Source organism: Rhipicephalus sanguineus, chromosome 2 (genome assembly GCF_013339695.2).
Source record: "Rhipicephalus sanguineus isolate Rsan-2018 chromosome 2, BIME_Rsan_1.4, whole genome shotgun sequence".
In the NCBI taxonomy this organism is placed as follows: domain Eukaryota; kingdom Metazoa; phylum Arthropoda; class Arachnida; order Ixodida; family Ixodidae; genus Rhipicephalus; species Rhipicephalus sanguineus.
Window position 1 is genome coordinate 734,713 of NC_051177.1, and position 13,212 is coordinate 747,924.

Sequence of the window (13,212 nt, forward strand, 5' to 3'; positions counted from 1 at the left end):
TACAGTCCTTTTTTCATTTCTTTTGCGGCGGGGTTAGGGTTAGGGTCTGCGCGTCTGGATTGGATTGTATGATAATGCCCAAACTGCAGGTGGCCAACACGACCTCTATTTCTTGCTAAAATTAGTGCACCTGAGAAATGTTTGACGGCTGGTTGAGCATCTTGGTACAGCGTAAGGCAATTTCAACAAATTTCACTGTTTTGACTCAGCATGCTGCACCCCTTGCTTATGCTTGCTCTTCACCATACAACTTTGAGCTTCTTACTTGAACAAGTTAGTATCAAAAAGCCTCTTTTTAAAAATTTGTGCAATCACTCATGTTTGCAACAGAAACTGCAGCCAAAAATGAGAACGCCTCCTGACAGCTTTTACGCATCAGTTATGTTGGCTTTATTGCAGGAAAGCACATTCTGCAGCTTCACACTGTATTTGCGCCCATTCGCACTTCTGCACGCACTGATGCTCCTTCAATTCCCGCTCCACCGAGCAAACAACATGCATCTGTCCCCGAAAGAGTCCAAAGGGCAACTGCTGATACAAGATGAAGAAGCACAGTGATTAGTACTGATGCCGAGGGCACTGGTGAAAAGAGGAGTCGGTGGTAGAAAGGGGCACCAAAAATTGCTGTCAGCAGAGAACCTACCTATATGCAGCTTTGCTGTAAAAAATGAGAGAATTCTGCACAGCGAAGCATGGGCCTGTCGCCACTCGCACAATCAGGCTATGCAATGTAGAGTGGAGGCTTAGCTTGGGCTTCCCCTTTCTCTCCTCATGCTCACTTCCCAACCCCTTGCTCTGCTAGCGTGCCTCAATAGCCGAGTGGTTAAGATGCTCGCCCTCGGTTCAAGGGTATGCGTGTTCCAATATTTTCTCGGTAAGAATGTCTCTCTTTCTGCACAGGCACATACCCATTCATGATGAAGAAAGAAACAAGGCCGAAAGAAAGCTTCACCTGGTTTACGAGGCTTGGCCGGCTCAATGTCCAAGGGAACCCACTTCTGCTTATTGCCTGCATGGGAAACGAGAGTATACCAGACTGCGACGGTGGACGTCAGTGAAAGGGGGGCCACCTTTGCGAGGACCTGAGCGGGGCGTGTTGCGAGCCGACGAGTCTGGCGTGGTGCTGGTTGCACCATCCCTGTTCTCCTTGGCAGAGTCCTCGTCCTCACTGTGCTGGTGACTGGCCTCATTCTGTGCAAGATGCAGCTGCAGTGATGACAACCTACTTGACAACAATGCACCCACCTGAGCAGCAGCTGGTCCAAGGCTGGGCCAGTCTTCCTCCGCCTGCATACATTGTACATCACTCAATTCTGAGAACAGTTAAGCTATATATTTACATACTTTCGATAAATCTAACTTTCACTCATTTCAAACAAGCCTTAAATTTTTGCACAGGGGTTCTTATTCTTGGTGTGCTAGTTGGTTCATGAACACTGTGGCAGAACAGCAGGCAGGATACAGCACTGACTATCAATTGGTTTTTTTTACTGAAAAGGCAGAGAATATATAGGCAGGTGAACAATGACAAATGAAAAAAGCGAAAAATGGCACAGATGCTATCAAGTGACTTTGCCGGCTGGCATGACCATCAATTTTGATAAGGGTTTACATGGTGCAGGGAAAAGCAAGTTCATGGAATAGTAAACACAAGCACAACATTAACAAAAAGGAACTTGGCGGTCGGTACAGAACTGATTAAAGCACCTAAAACCGGAAATTCAAAAATCAACAAAAAACCAAGAAGCAAAGTCGAACAAAAAGGCTTGTAAGCAAGTGACAACAAGTCTAAAAAACTGCAACCAGGAACAAGCTGCATGATCGCAAATTAATTTCATTTCATTATAACAATAACAATAATGTTTATTTCCACCAATACAAAGTTGATGGAGGGGGTTAGAATAAAAGCGACTGTCCGCTTGACTGCGTTCTCACCCCCCTATACATCAGACAGAAGCAGCAGCAACAGAACACAAGATCTCACGAAAATGTACAACGTTCTAGAATTTAGCAATAACAAATTCGAAACAGCAGGCTGCGGTGCTGGCAGAAAAAAAAAGAAACACAATGCAATAAACATATATACAAGCATAGATCAAACGTAATAATAATAATATCTGGGGTTAAACGTCCCAAAACCACCACATGATTATGAGAGACGCCGTAGTGGAGGGCTCCGGAAATTTCGACCACCTTGGGTTCTTTAACGTGCACCTAAATCTAAGTACACGGGCCTCAAACATTTTCGCCTCCATCGAAAATGCAGCCGCCGCCGCCGGGATTCGATCCCGCGACCTTCGGGTCAGCAGTCGAGCGCCATAACCACTAGACCACCGTGGCGGGGCCTTACTAATGTCGAGAGCATCCGATAGCATGCGGACTGTAATGGTGCGGTCTTGCTGTACAATCTCACTGATCCGAGCCACATTATTATCATTCCGTGAGGTTGCAGGGTGCCCCTGCCTTGTGTAGTCTTTCACCGACGTTCCCGAAATGAATCTCTTGTGCCACTCAGAAACTCGCGCCTGCGATGCCTCGCTGCCGTAAGCGTCACAAGGAGCTCATACGTCTGTGTGGCTGTCTTGTCAAGCTTCACACGCAATTTTATGTTTACACGCTGTTCAAGGTGGACGTCCATCTCTCCATATTCACACACAATAGAATGCACCGACAACTAGTGACAACATATTTTTCTACAGGTAGTGCCATTTAGCAGCTGCCACAGAAATTAACATAAATAGCTCAGGTTAGCCCGAAAAGATGGCACTACACATACGCACCAATATTTGTTTTGGGGAATCATTTTAGAGAAGAAAATAAATCAGTCTCGAAACTTTACGAACAAAGGTTGTATAAAATAGATAAAATGATATCTGAACAAGAGAACATCTGAACACACAAAGCTTATTTTAGTTGTCAGGAAGGTTGGAATGCACAAACACATATACACACACGCCCAAATACTTGAATATAAAATGCCTACATTTGTGCGTATTACAACATCAAAGCTTGTTGTATTAGATAGACGCAAGCATACTTTACAACGTTGCTGTTGCTGATAGAAGTGCGCACCTTTCGATTGATGAGTCTAAGCTTTGAAAATTCCCTTTTTAACGTTCGCGCTAGAAACGAAGAGCCAGAAGAGTGAGCGTGCAGCAAGAAAGCACTGCAGCCATTGGACAGCATGAAGTATCCGAAACGTGAGAGGTTCAACAATGTTACTGATTTCATAGCTGTGATAGTTCACAAAAATCCCTCATGACCAGGCTACTGTCATCAGTTTCAAGAAACACTAAGTTGAAAATCAGTGCACTGAACGAGTGGGATAGCTCATGCTTCACATTTGCAGTGGTGCCTCTCGTGAATGAGAATTGGAGCTATTTTCGGACCTAGAAAAATGTCAATTTTGGAGCAGTTTGGAGCACCTAAATATGCATTTCGGAGCACCTTGGAGCAACTACATGCACACTGCTAAAGACTTAAGGAGATTTTGAACACTAGATTGACCATTCCAAATAGTACACTGACATGCTCTAAAGCAGTACTGCAGTGCCTATAAATACAAGAAGTGACAGCTGAATTTGTATCTTCTAAGTTAAAATGACAACGACCGACCTGTTCACAGTGCCTACACTTTTATTCGAAACTGAGAAAGCTGCTGAGACCTTGGCTTCTACATTTCCTGAAGCTAGCACGGCCATAATTTCGGAAAGCAAGTTTTCTTTCAGAATACAGAAGGGCTATCTCAAGTTTACAACATGTGTGTTATCATAAGGTCAATCTGTGACAAACTATGTGATAAAGTCCACTACCTCAGCCGGCGCGGCCCATCTGCAACCTCGAGCGCAAGGATCTCCACATCGAATACCAGATATGCCATTTGCGATTCGAATTACCTGTGCACTCGCTATTCCAGTATTTGCACACTTTCAGCAAAAAGCAATCGTAGCAGAACACAATGCTCTGCAAAAGCGTGGGATTAGCCACACTGGCGATTCCAAATATGTTTCATGCAAAAAAACATGTGCTCTCGAACGTTAACGATTCGTATCGAACCACTGCACAAATATATCACATGCGCAGGAGCAATCAACCCGTAAAGAGAAACCACTAATACATCACAGTGGCACCAGCTTCCACGAATTCTTACAAGAGTACGCCCATTAGGTTTAGAAGATAGAGATTACGTTTTTGAACGGAATCCCTGCACGTTTTAGCAAGGTGAAGGCCGATAACTGTGCCACGAACAGATAATATATGCACCGCATCAGTTGACCCGCAGAACGAAACAATACGAGTTATTGCGGTGAAGGTTTCCACGAACACTCGTGACAGTACAACCCATTTAGCCTAGAAAAATCACACCATCTCCCGCTAAAGGGGACCATGAGGCAATGCGAAGCAGCGTTTCGGCATGTCTAACCCGCGTTTCAGAGGGGGTGTGGAGAGGGGTAATGGAGAGTGGAGAGGGGAAGGGAGAGGGGGAAAGTGGGGAGAGGAAAGGGGACGGGAGAGAGGGGGAGTGGACGTGTGTGGAGAGGGTTTGCGCATGCGCAGTAAGGGTGGTCACGCCGCACACCACCGGTTTGAACTCCGCCCTCATAAGATGCTTCGCGTCTAAAAAATACAAATTACATTTCCAAACAGAATCTCTTTACAATGTTTTTAACAAGGCGAAAGGTGCCACTCAACATCACACGTACATTACAAATACGCACGTGCAAGGAACATGCAAGTACGTGCACGAAAGCTTATCTTCATTGAGTCTGCACAAGCTGTCCTTTCAGAATTTGTCAACACACGGTCCCCAGCAGGAAAAGCTTCCCAAAACAATTGATGTAGGCAAGGAAAGCGTGGCCAAGACAACTGACAATGCTCAAACAAAAAGCGCGCAATAGCCAGTGTCTTCGTCCCGTACTTAGCCATGGGGGTGCCAGAAGTCTTATACTAAAGCTATGGCATAGCTGTAGCGGGCATGAAGAAGGTTTAGAGGAGGTTGGCTTGTGGACACTAGGCGCGCTCCCTCCTAAGTTTTTCTTTCCTCCATGGCTGTGCCCAATGACCGCCAGCACAGTACGGCAAGCAGGCTCACAGACCATGCGGTTCGGACACGTCTCAAGTAGCAAACGCAAATTTCGTTGACAGCAAGCACAATTTATTAAGCGCCTTCGTCAAACACGTCATATACGTCTGCAGACCCCTGTTGCTGCACAAGTATCGCGCTGTTGCAAATTTTGGCCATGACTTTCGAGATTGGGCTGCTCATGTCATCTCGGAGGCAATGTTTTGCCACCTTTTGGCGCAAAACGGTGTTTTGTTAGGATAGTGCAGAAAATCTCATTTGGCACAATATGACACATTTGGAGCACAAGTGGGAGCACTGCATTTGGATTCCCAATTTGAACACTGTACAGAAACGATTCACTGGAGTACTGGAGTGCATCGCAAACTGTCCGTCTCCACTTGTCAGCGACAGCAGCGTAGTATCCGTGAAGGTGTGCAACAGTCGTTGAATGGTCATTTTCATCAAGGAGATCCAACAGCCCTGTTAAAGCTGATGTGAATACATCAGATGGGTCATGCCAGTGACAGAGGAGTGCACCCAAATGAAGCCCCAGCATAGGGTAAACCTGGGGTACCAAGGTACTCTCTGCCTCAAGTTCCTTAGTGATTGTGAGCACAGCACACCAATTCGTCTTAAAGGTATAATGAACAACAACTTTGAGGGCGGTGTTTTGTAGCACAACAAGAGTTTAACTGCTAGAAATGATAAATACAACAAAGTGATATGTAAAAAAAAGACCTCTTTTTTCAGCAATTTTCAGTTGTGCCTAGTGCCCTAGCGACCGCCGATAGAAGCTGCAATACGTCATGGCACACCGTGCGTGGCCGCGGTGCCTGTTCACTGCTGTCGGCGCTACTTGCTCGCAATTGTACGCCTGAAACGTCGGGGAAACTTATCTCTTTGCATGACACATGCTTTCCCGCGGTCGGTCTTCAGTTTTGAAGCGTTCGTCGTGGCAAAAGGAAATGTTGTACTGCTCAGCCATCACACCAAACCTGGACACATTTAAAAATTGACTTCATTTGCTAGCTCGGAAAACTTCATCACTTCACTTAGCTGCGTCTGAAAAAAAAACCATCAGCAAAAGCATGAGACGGTGGTGTCATCTAGATGTAATGTGGGCAAACAAGGCTTACTTTCGAATATTCTGCGCTCTTCATCGTGACGAAGCCAACCGATTTCGATTAACTCAGCCAGTCAATGGCTTGCGGTAGCGCTGATGCGACAGTAGCTGCTGTATGCACAGAGCAATGAAATGGCTGAGAAATTCCACACATGCGGTGCCTCATTGCGCAAAAAACAGTGCGCAGCGGTCGAATGCCCACCACATAGGTAAACACAAAGCGGCAAATACAATGCCTCGATTTCACCCATAATAACTGCTTTTCTGCCTCAACGAAGCTGATGAAACAACACATTTTACATCCTCCATAACATAAATTTATCTACTGCTGCCACTGCATGTTGGACCATGTTGCTGGCCCAGACTGCCTGACTGGCACGTCCGCAGCCTCCTGCTCCTCTTCGTTGCTTGGCATAGGAGGCTCGTAACTGTAATTTCTTGTCAAGTTGAAATGGTCTGCATCATCAGAGGTGAATTCATCACTGGTAGAGGGACCACGAAATGAATGCATACTGTGCAGCTTTATGACGACGTGCACGTATTGAAAGATGGCGGCCGGCCGGCTGGCTGCCGAATGATGGAGTCATGACGCCCCGGCTTCCAACTCACGTTGGCCGAATGGCTTGGCGCACGCTCACAAAAATGTTGAAAATAACACTACCTGCTGAAAAGTTTGATAAGTGACGACTTCTTTTCAATGTAATTGCACACTGAGAATGCATTTTCAGCATTTTTGCGATAATTTTTCAGATTTTGCTTCAGTATCCCTTTAAGGAAACTCAGCATAATCACATGTAGTACTCAACTTCTGGTGATGAAACCAGTTTTGAGCTTCACACTTCACCTCCCTCGGCGTTGCTTTTCCAGAAAGACAAAATAGCACGCTAATAGTCCAGACACCCTTCTAGGGCTTCATAAAACAAAAAAAGAACCATCTAGATGGACACACAGTCTTCAGCAACTACATGGCCATGCACATGGCCGCACACACAAGCGCAAACTTACGGCGTACCTCCTTCGACGACTTCAACAGGGCAGGATCGTGAAGTACTTCAAATTACCTCGTCTTAATTCAATCCTCCCCAGCATTGTTAAGTAGGTGGCATGGATCTCTGTCTCTACGATATGACTCTGTATACAGAGTCATACATTCTTCCAGCCAGCAGGTGTTCACAATGCACACTTACGATGGCGCCGCGTAGTGGCCGGTAAGAGCAGTACTTCAGAGAGTATAGGCGTAGCATTGTCGTGTGGCGCGCGATGCGCCACGCGTTTCAGTTCTGTTAATATTAATGATTTCTGCGGTATTACGTGCCGAAACCTAGATATGATAATGAGGCACGCCATAGTGGAGGGCTCCAGAAAATTTATACCCCCTGGGGTTCTTCAACGTGCACCGAGATCGCACACTACATGGGTCTCTTGCATTTCGCCTCGTCTCTGGTTTGTTGACAGGTTTTATCTATGTCACGTCAAAAGATAATTAAAAGCAACGTTACGTGTTTCGTGCTTCAGTGCATCAACCGAGCTGTGATGGATGAATCACAGCTCGGTTCACTTCTCATCACTGCGATTACATCTTATGAATTCAGCAGGACGGTGTCGAAATTTTGAGAGTATGTGTTGATTCCCTATTACAAATCCAATAAAATTGTGTAGATACAGATGTTCACGTAATGCATGCGCTGTTTCCTAAGGTAGATAGTACGATACTGCGTTCAAATTCGTATTTGCACAATTCAGTGAACTGCGATGGCTGATAGGCCAGGCCACCATTTCGTGCTACCCCCCGCCTACATTAGTTTTTGTATCAGTGGCAGGCGAAACATAAAAAACAACAACATATCGACGACACGCTGAAGCGCGAATTCTTCAACTCACCAAGCTCATTGCATCGGAATGTAAGAAAGTTCGCAGCTGCGCGCCAATCGCTAGCTCCGTAGAATATAGGCTAGCACTGGACCCTTTTAACGCGATAGCATTAAAGAGCTCATATCGCATAAATTCCACCGTCGGTGTCGGCACCGTTGGTTGTGAGCGAAAAATCATCACCTTGTCCGTGACCAAAAAATCGAAAAAGCTGCAAATAAAATAAATAATAAAATGTTGGGTCCGAGTGAGAATCGAACCCAGCCCGTCTGCGTGACAAGCAGGTGTTCTACCACACAGCCATGCCTCTGCTTGGAGCTGCACTGAAAGTAACTTTCATGCTTCCCAAAAATACGCGTCCTGTATACAGGTGTCACAGTACGAGATATAATATCGCAGTAATATTGCGTGGTACAAGCTTACATTGCCATCGGGCATCACACCATGTCAATATCATAACGACTTGGTGGTTTAAAGACAGCCACCCATTACAAAAGGCACACACATTACTGCACGTATTCCCTTAAGACCACGTTGTGGGTGCATCGCAACTTCGAAAAAGTTTCTTGCGCATAATTGCTCCTGGTTTAAAGCATGCTACCCATTACATAAGGCACACACCTTAGTGCGCGCATTCTATTAAACACTCGTAGTGTTCGAAGTGTGCACTAGGGGCAGGATATCGCTATCGCGTTCAACTCTTAAAGGCGAAGCTTAAGCGTCCCCCGATTTCTTCTGTTAGGTTGTCACGAGCACGAAAAGACTGAAATCTGCATTTTTCAAAGCAAGTCTAACTTCAAAGCATCATCAGCATAATTTTTGTCGCTTAAACATAGGACGTTGCACTCGAGCCATAGAATTCATTCTAGATATGCTTTACGTCGCAAAAGTCCTTTAGATAATTAAGGTAAAATGCGTCATCCACCGTAAAATAACAAACACGTATGTACTTTTGGTTGTGTGCACTAAGCATTTATATTTACTCAGGGCGTGAGGTAAGCACGCTGCGGACACATGTGCGCCACTGCAGCATACAAAAAAAATCTCACGTGTGCAATTGATAATAATACTGCATCCATCAAAAATAAACTTCAGTTCGTGAGGCTTCCCTCTAACGTGGGATGTCTGTGAACTGTTCTTCAGTCGTAACAGCGTGAACACTGCATTTCTTGATGCCACAGTAAATTAGATGGCTGCAACGTTCAAAACTTCTTCGCCTTCGACTAGACACCGGATCCTTTATTTCGTAACTTCCAAGGTGTCCCATAATGTTTCCTACCAATAGCAGCTTCATAAAAGGCAGCAGCATTTCGCTGTCGAATTGAATAAACTCTGAAAAATAAGAATATAACCGACGTACTACGAGAAGGATGAAAAAAAAAAAGCCCAATGTGCTAGGACACGGGAGTGCAATAGACGGTTTCATACTCTCTCGGTCCGCCATCTTGGATAACCTCGCGCGCCACCTATGGCCCGTGTGCATTGCGAATAAACGTCTCAAAGGGGGCCCTTGAATCCGTCCGATATGGTACATACACAATGAAAACCTATGAGAGTTAAGCCCTTCTTCCAGGAACCTACTATTTTAAAGGGGAGCTTCCTTCTGGCAAGCACAATTCTTGCGAAACGCCTCCTTTCACAGTGGCCTCTCCTTCTCCCCCAGCTGGGATTCACGGTAGCCCTTTCCTTTGTGTGGATTGGAGGAGAGGGTACAAAGCATATACACACAAGCGCTAAGGAAATCAGTTGCAGCCTTGAAGAAGACTTGTCGAGATGTCGGCTCCAGCACACGCCCGTTTACGAATTTTTCAACATCAACTGTCAATGCTGGATTTTCTGCAATGTGGGCTCCCTAAAGGGGTGGTGCCACCAAACTTGTGGCTAGCGCGTTCTTTGCTGTAAGCGTTTCCTATAGCTCCAGGAAGCATGATGCACGCACCAAGATTCATGTATTCTGGCTAAATAATTTAATATCGCCTTTTGATTTGGACAACTTTCGGTTTCGGTTTCTGGGCGCCGAGGTTGGGCAGTGACGAAGTGTACGAGGCGTGGTCACGTGACCACGCAAGGCTGTGACGCACTTAGCCAGGAAGCGATCGAAACTCGGCGAGTGATGTAGCAACCGATGCTTTGCCGGTACTATAGTGAACTAGAATATATTCTAGTTCACTACAGCCGGTACGTACGTTGCGGAAGTGGCGGAGGTCCGGAGGTCACTCACGTTACTACAGCAGATTTGGTGTGATGTCACTACAACTTTCGTTGCCCATCCTACAGATCTACGTCAGTGTTGGCGCGCTAGCGATGGGTTTCGATCGGGAGAATGAGCATTTAGGTATACTTTGGAAGTGAATTAAAATATATGCTAAACGTTTGCTGTGACCGACCCTTCGTGTGGAATGTCCTTGCATACAAAGGAAACCCACAACAGGCTTGTTATAGCCTCGAAATTTGATGGCACCACCCCTTTAACGCTATCATGTTAAGATTTGCAAAGTTTATTCTCACTGCCTCTGGGATAATACAGACTGTAAACCAGCTGTGGAGCATACCACGGGCCAATTTATATGGGTGACTGGTGAAAAGGGTGCCATGGTGTATGCAACAGGGAAGTCGCATTTATGTTGTGACCGGTTCGTCTTGCTGTGCCAACTCAGGAGACAGCCACAAGAGTGCCCAGATATAGGTGGCTAGAGAGACACATATAAACGGTAAAAGTGCCTTGGTTCGCTAAGAAATGCTCCGCAGTTAAAACCTTTCTGGAATGGCTGAAATGAACACGACATACACAATTTTTTCCCTTCATGTGGTGTCATTTAGTCCAGCTATAGGGAGCTTGCACAAACGGTGGTGACGCTCTGCACTCTCGGTAGGCAGGCATTTTTTTGTCAGAGGCGACCGCGGAGTGCAGTGGCGCAGTCGTGTTTGCGAGCGTTGGCGTAGCTTGCAGGTGTGATAAGTGCGAGCGCGACGCAAACTTAACTCCAAGGAGCGTCATACACTGTGTCAGCTACACTGGAAGACTACACCTCAACACTGTGCCAAAAATACCGCGAGTGGTACGAAGACGAGAATCTGCGGGTTGGACCCATTCACGCTTCGTGCGGACAACTGTGTAAGCGATGCGAAATGGTGGCCGCGTGTCGACATCTCCGATATTCACGAATTTCTCGTTTTGAGGACCAGTTTTATTACTGGGGAACATCTGAAGCCGAGAAAGGCCCCTACTTTGTTACGAGTGGCTGGGATCCGTGGATGAAGAAAGTCGCCGCCGACCCCGTGATCGTATCGCCACTCAAGTAAGACGTGTCAATTATTTGACTTTTCCATAGGTGCTAATGCTGCGATTCGGCCAGTTCGATAGGCGTACCGTATTACGCTCATGTTTTGCTTTCTTGTTCTTGCCTCGATGCTCTTCTGAGCTTTCTCATTTGCGCCAAAGGTAGCGTAAACTTGACGGCCCCTCTCCAAAAGCTCTAGGTGAGTAAGGGTTAATGCGGATCTGTCATAAAACTGACGCAAGTCAGCGCAGAGAAATAAACATTATCACCTATGGAAAAGTCAAATAATTAACACGTCTTACTTCAGTGACGACGATCACTGAGTCGGCGGCGACTTTCTTCACCGATGCGACACCTAAGTGAACCTTTCATAGAAACATTACACGACCATCTTCACGCAGTGAATGACTCGTCTTCTGATGACATGCAACGAAACGCACTCACCTTGCGGGAGGACGCACCTGGGTGGCCACCAGCTGCGCATGAAAACATTGTTTCACTGAAACGGTCAGTAACACATCCCAATTTTACATGGGATATCATAGGCACATGCGGATCACGAGGGGGCCCAATCATCTAATGGGGGTGACAGTTCTGCTCAGTAAAACTTTTCACGTCATTTCTTAATGCGCACGGTATTTCTACGCATGTATTTTGGCGACAATGGTCCCTGATGTTGCATTCAAACTCACTTCTATCCCGGAAAGCCTTTGTGATCGCTTCGTTTCCACTCCATTGTGGAGCGCGTTATTTTTTTCGGACAGGGGGGCTACGGCGAAACATGCCCCCTAATGAAAAACCCTGCCTATTTGCGAGATAACTGACAACTCGGGTCGTTTCGCAACAGAGTTTGAAGCGCTGACTGTCGGAAAGCACGGCTGTATGGAGCTCAGTTTTTTTTTACAAGGGTTCGGCCTGGTTGTTAACGCATAGTAATGAACATTTAGCGACACATGATGTATAAACTGGCGCAACAAATCAATCTGTTACCCCACGTGTTGCCTTCGTCGTCCTTGCTACTGCGCTAAGTACTGATCCGAGTTATACACTGAAGCACGCACAACCAGCAAAACAAACCAGCCGAGACCGAACTAGACTACACCACAAAAGACAGCTAAACATATTGGCAGGTGATGCACATGGGCCGTCAAGCGCCCGTCACGTGTGGCAGCCCGTTACTCTATGGTGTTGCCACTGCTCACCTGCGCGGCTGGCAGAGCAGGCCGCTTGCGCATTGCGCTTCACCCACGGGTTTGTCCTGGGCACCTCGGCGGCCACTTGCGCGCACGAACTGGGCCGAACCATATTGCTGCTTAGGCCTAGTCCCTGCGCGGGTGCTCCATTGGAGCCTTCGTCGGTTAATCCGTTGGAAACGGCAGCCGGCTCCCGGGAAGACACGCGGGCCGCGGCTTGGGCGTACGAGCCATTGGTGTCCTTCGCTGCTTTCGCCTCATCACCACCGCCGGACTGCGCGTGGCCACTCGCCACTACCGCCGCCATGACGGCACGCTCCGACACCGCGCCGCCGACAGGGCACCGCAGCGCCCACTACCCGACGGAAGTGATGCCATGTCCGGACATCAAAGAGACACCAAAGCCGAATGTTAAGTCGAGGTTGATAGCTGAAATAATGTTCCAGAAACCTCGTAGTGCTTGTTTCGTGCCAATGAAATGATTATTTTGAAAGAAAATCACGTTTCAGTGGTCCGCACCATAGAGTTAATATACTGACTCTAGAGGAAAAGCCCATAGGGCCCATACCATAGGGCCCATACTAGGGCACTAGGGTTACGGTCCCTAGAATAGGGACCGTACTACGGTGGCTAGAAGGGGAGGTGTGATGACCGGGCCAGCGCCTCTATTTTTCAGTGCCT

At 46.8% G+C, this 13,212-nt stretch overlaps 1 protein-coding gene across 3 annotated transcripts in view; it reads right to left on the bottom strand.

Moving 5' to 3' along the window:
- The window catches only part of LOC119382331 (la-related protein 1), a 169,922-nt gene extending 157,047 nt beyond the window's left edge, over nt 1–12,875 (bottom strand). For 2 of the 3 annotated variants that reach the window (XM_049412174.1, XM_049412175.1), the window contains exons 1-4: nt 12,541–12,875; nt 11,783–11,814; nt 1,071–1,287; nt 953–1,009 (exon numbers count right to left, since the gene is read on the bottom strand). In XM_049412174.1, the coding sequence (XP_049268131.1) occupies nt 953–1,009; nt 1,071–1,287; nt 11,783–11,814; nt 12,541–12,838 (604 nt within the window). In that variant the 5' untranslated portion in view covers nt 12,839–12,875. The remainder of the gene's footprint in view (nt 1–952; nt 1,010–1,070; nt 1,288–11,782; nt 11,815–12,540) is intronic. The other variant, XM_049412176.1, reaches the window with a different exon arrangement.
- Nucleotides 12,876–13,212: the final 337 nt, after the last annotated feature.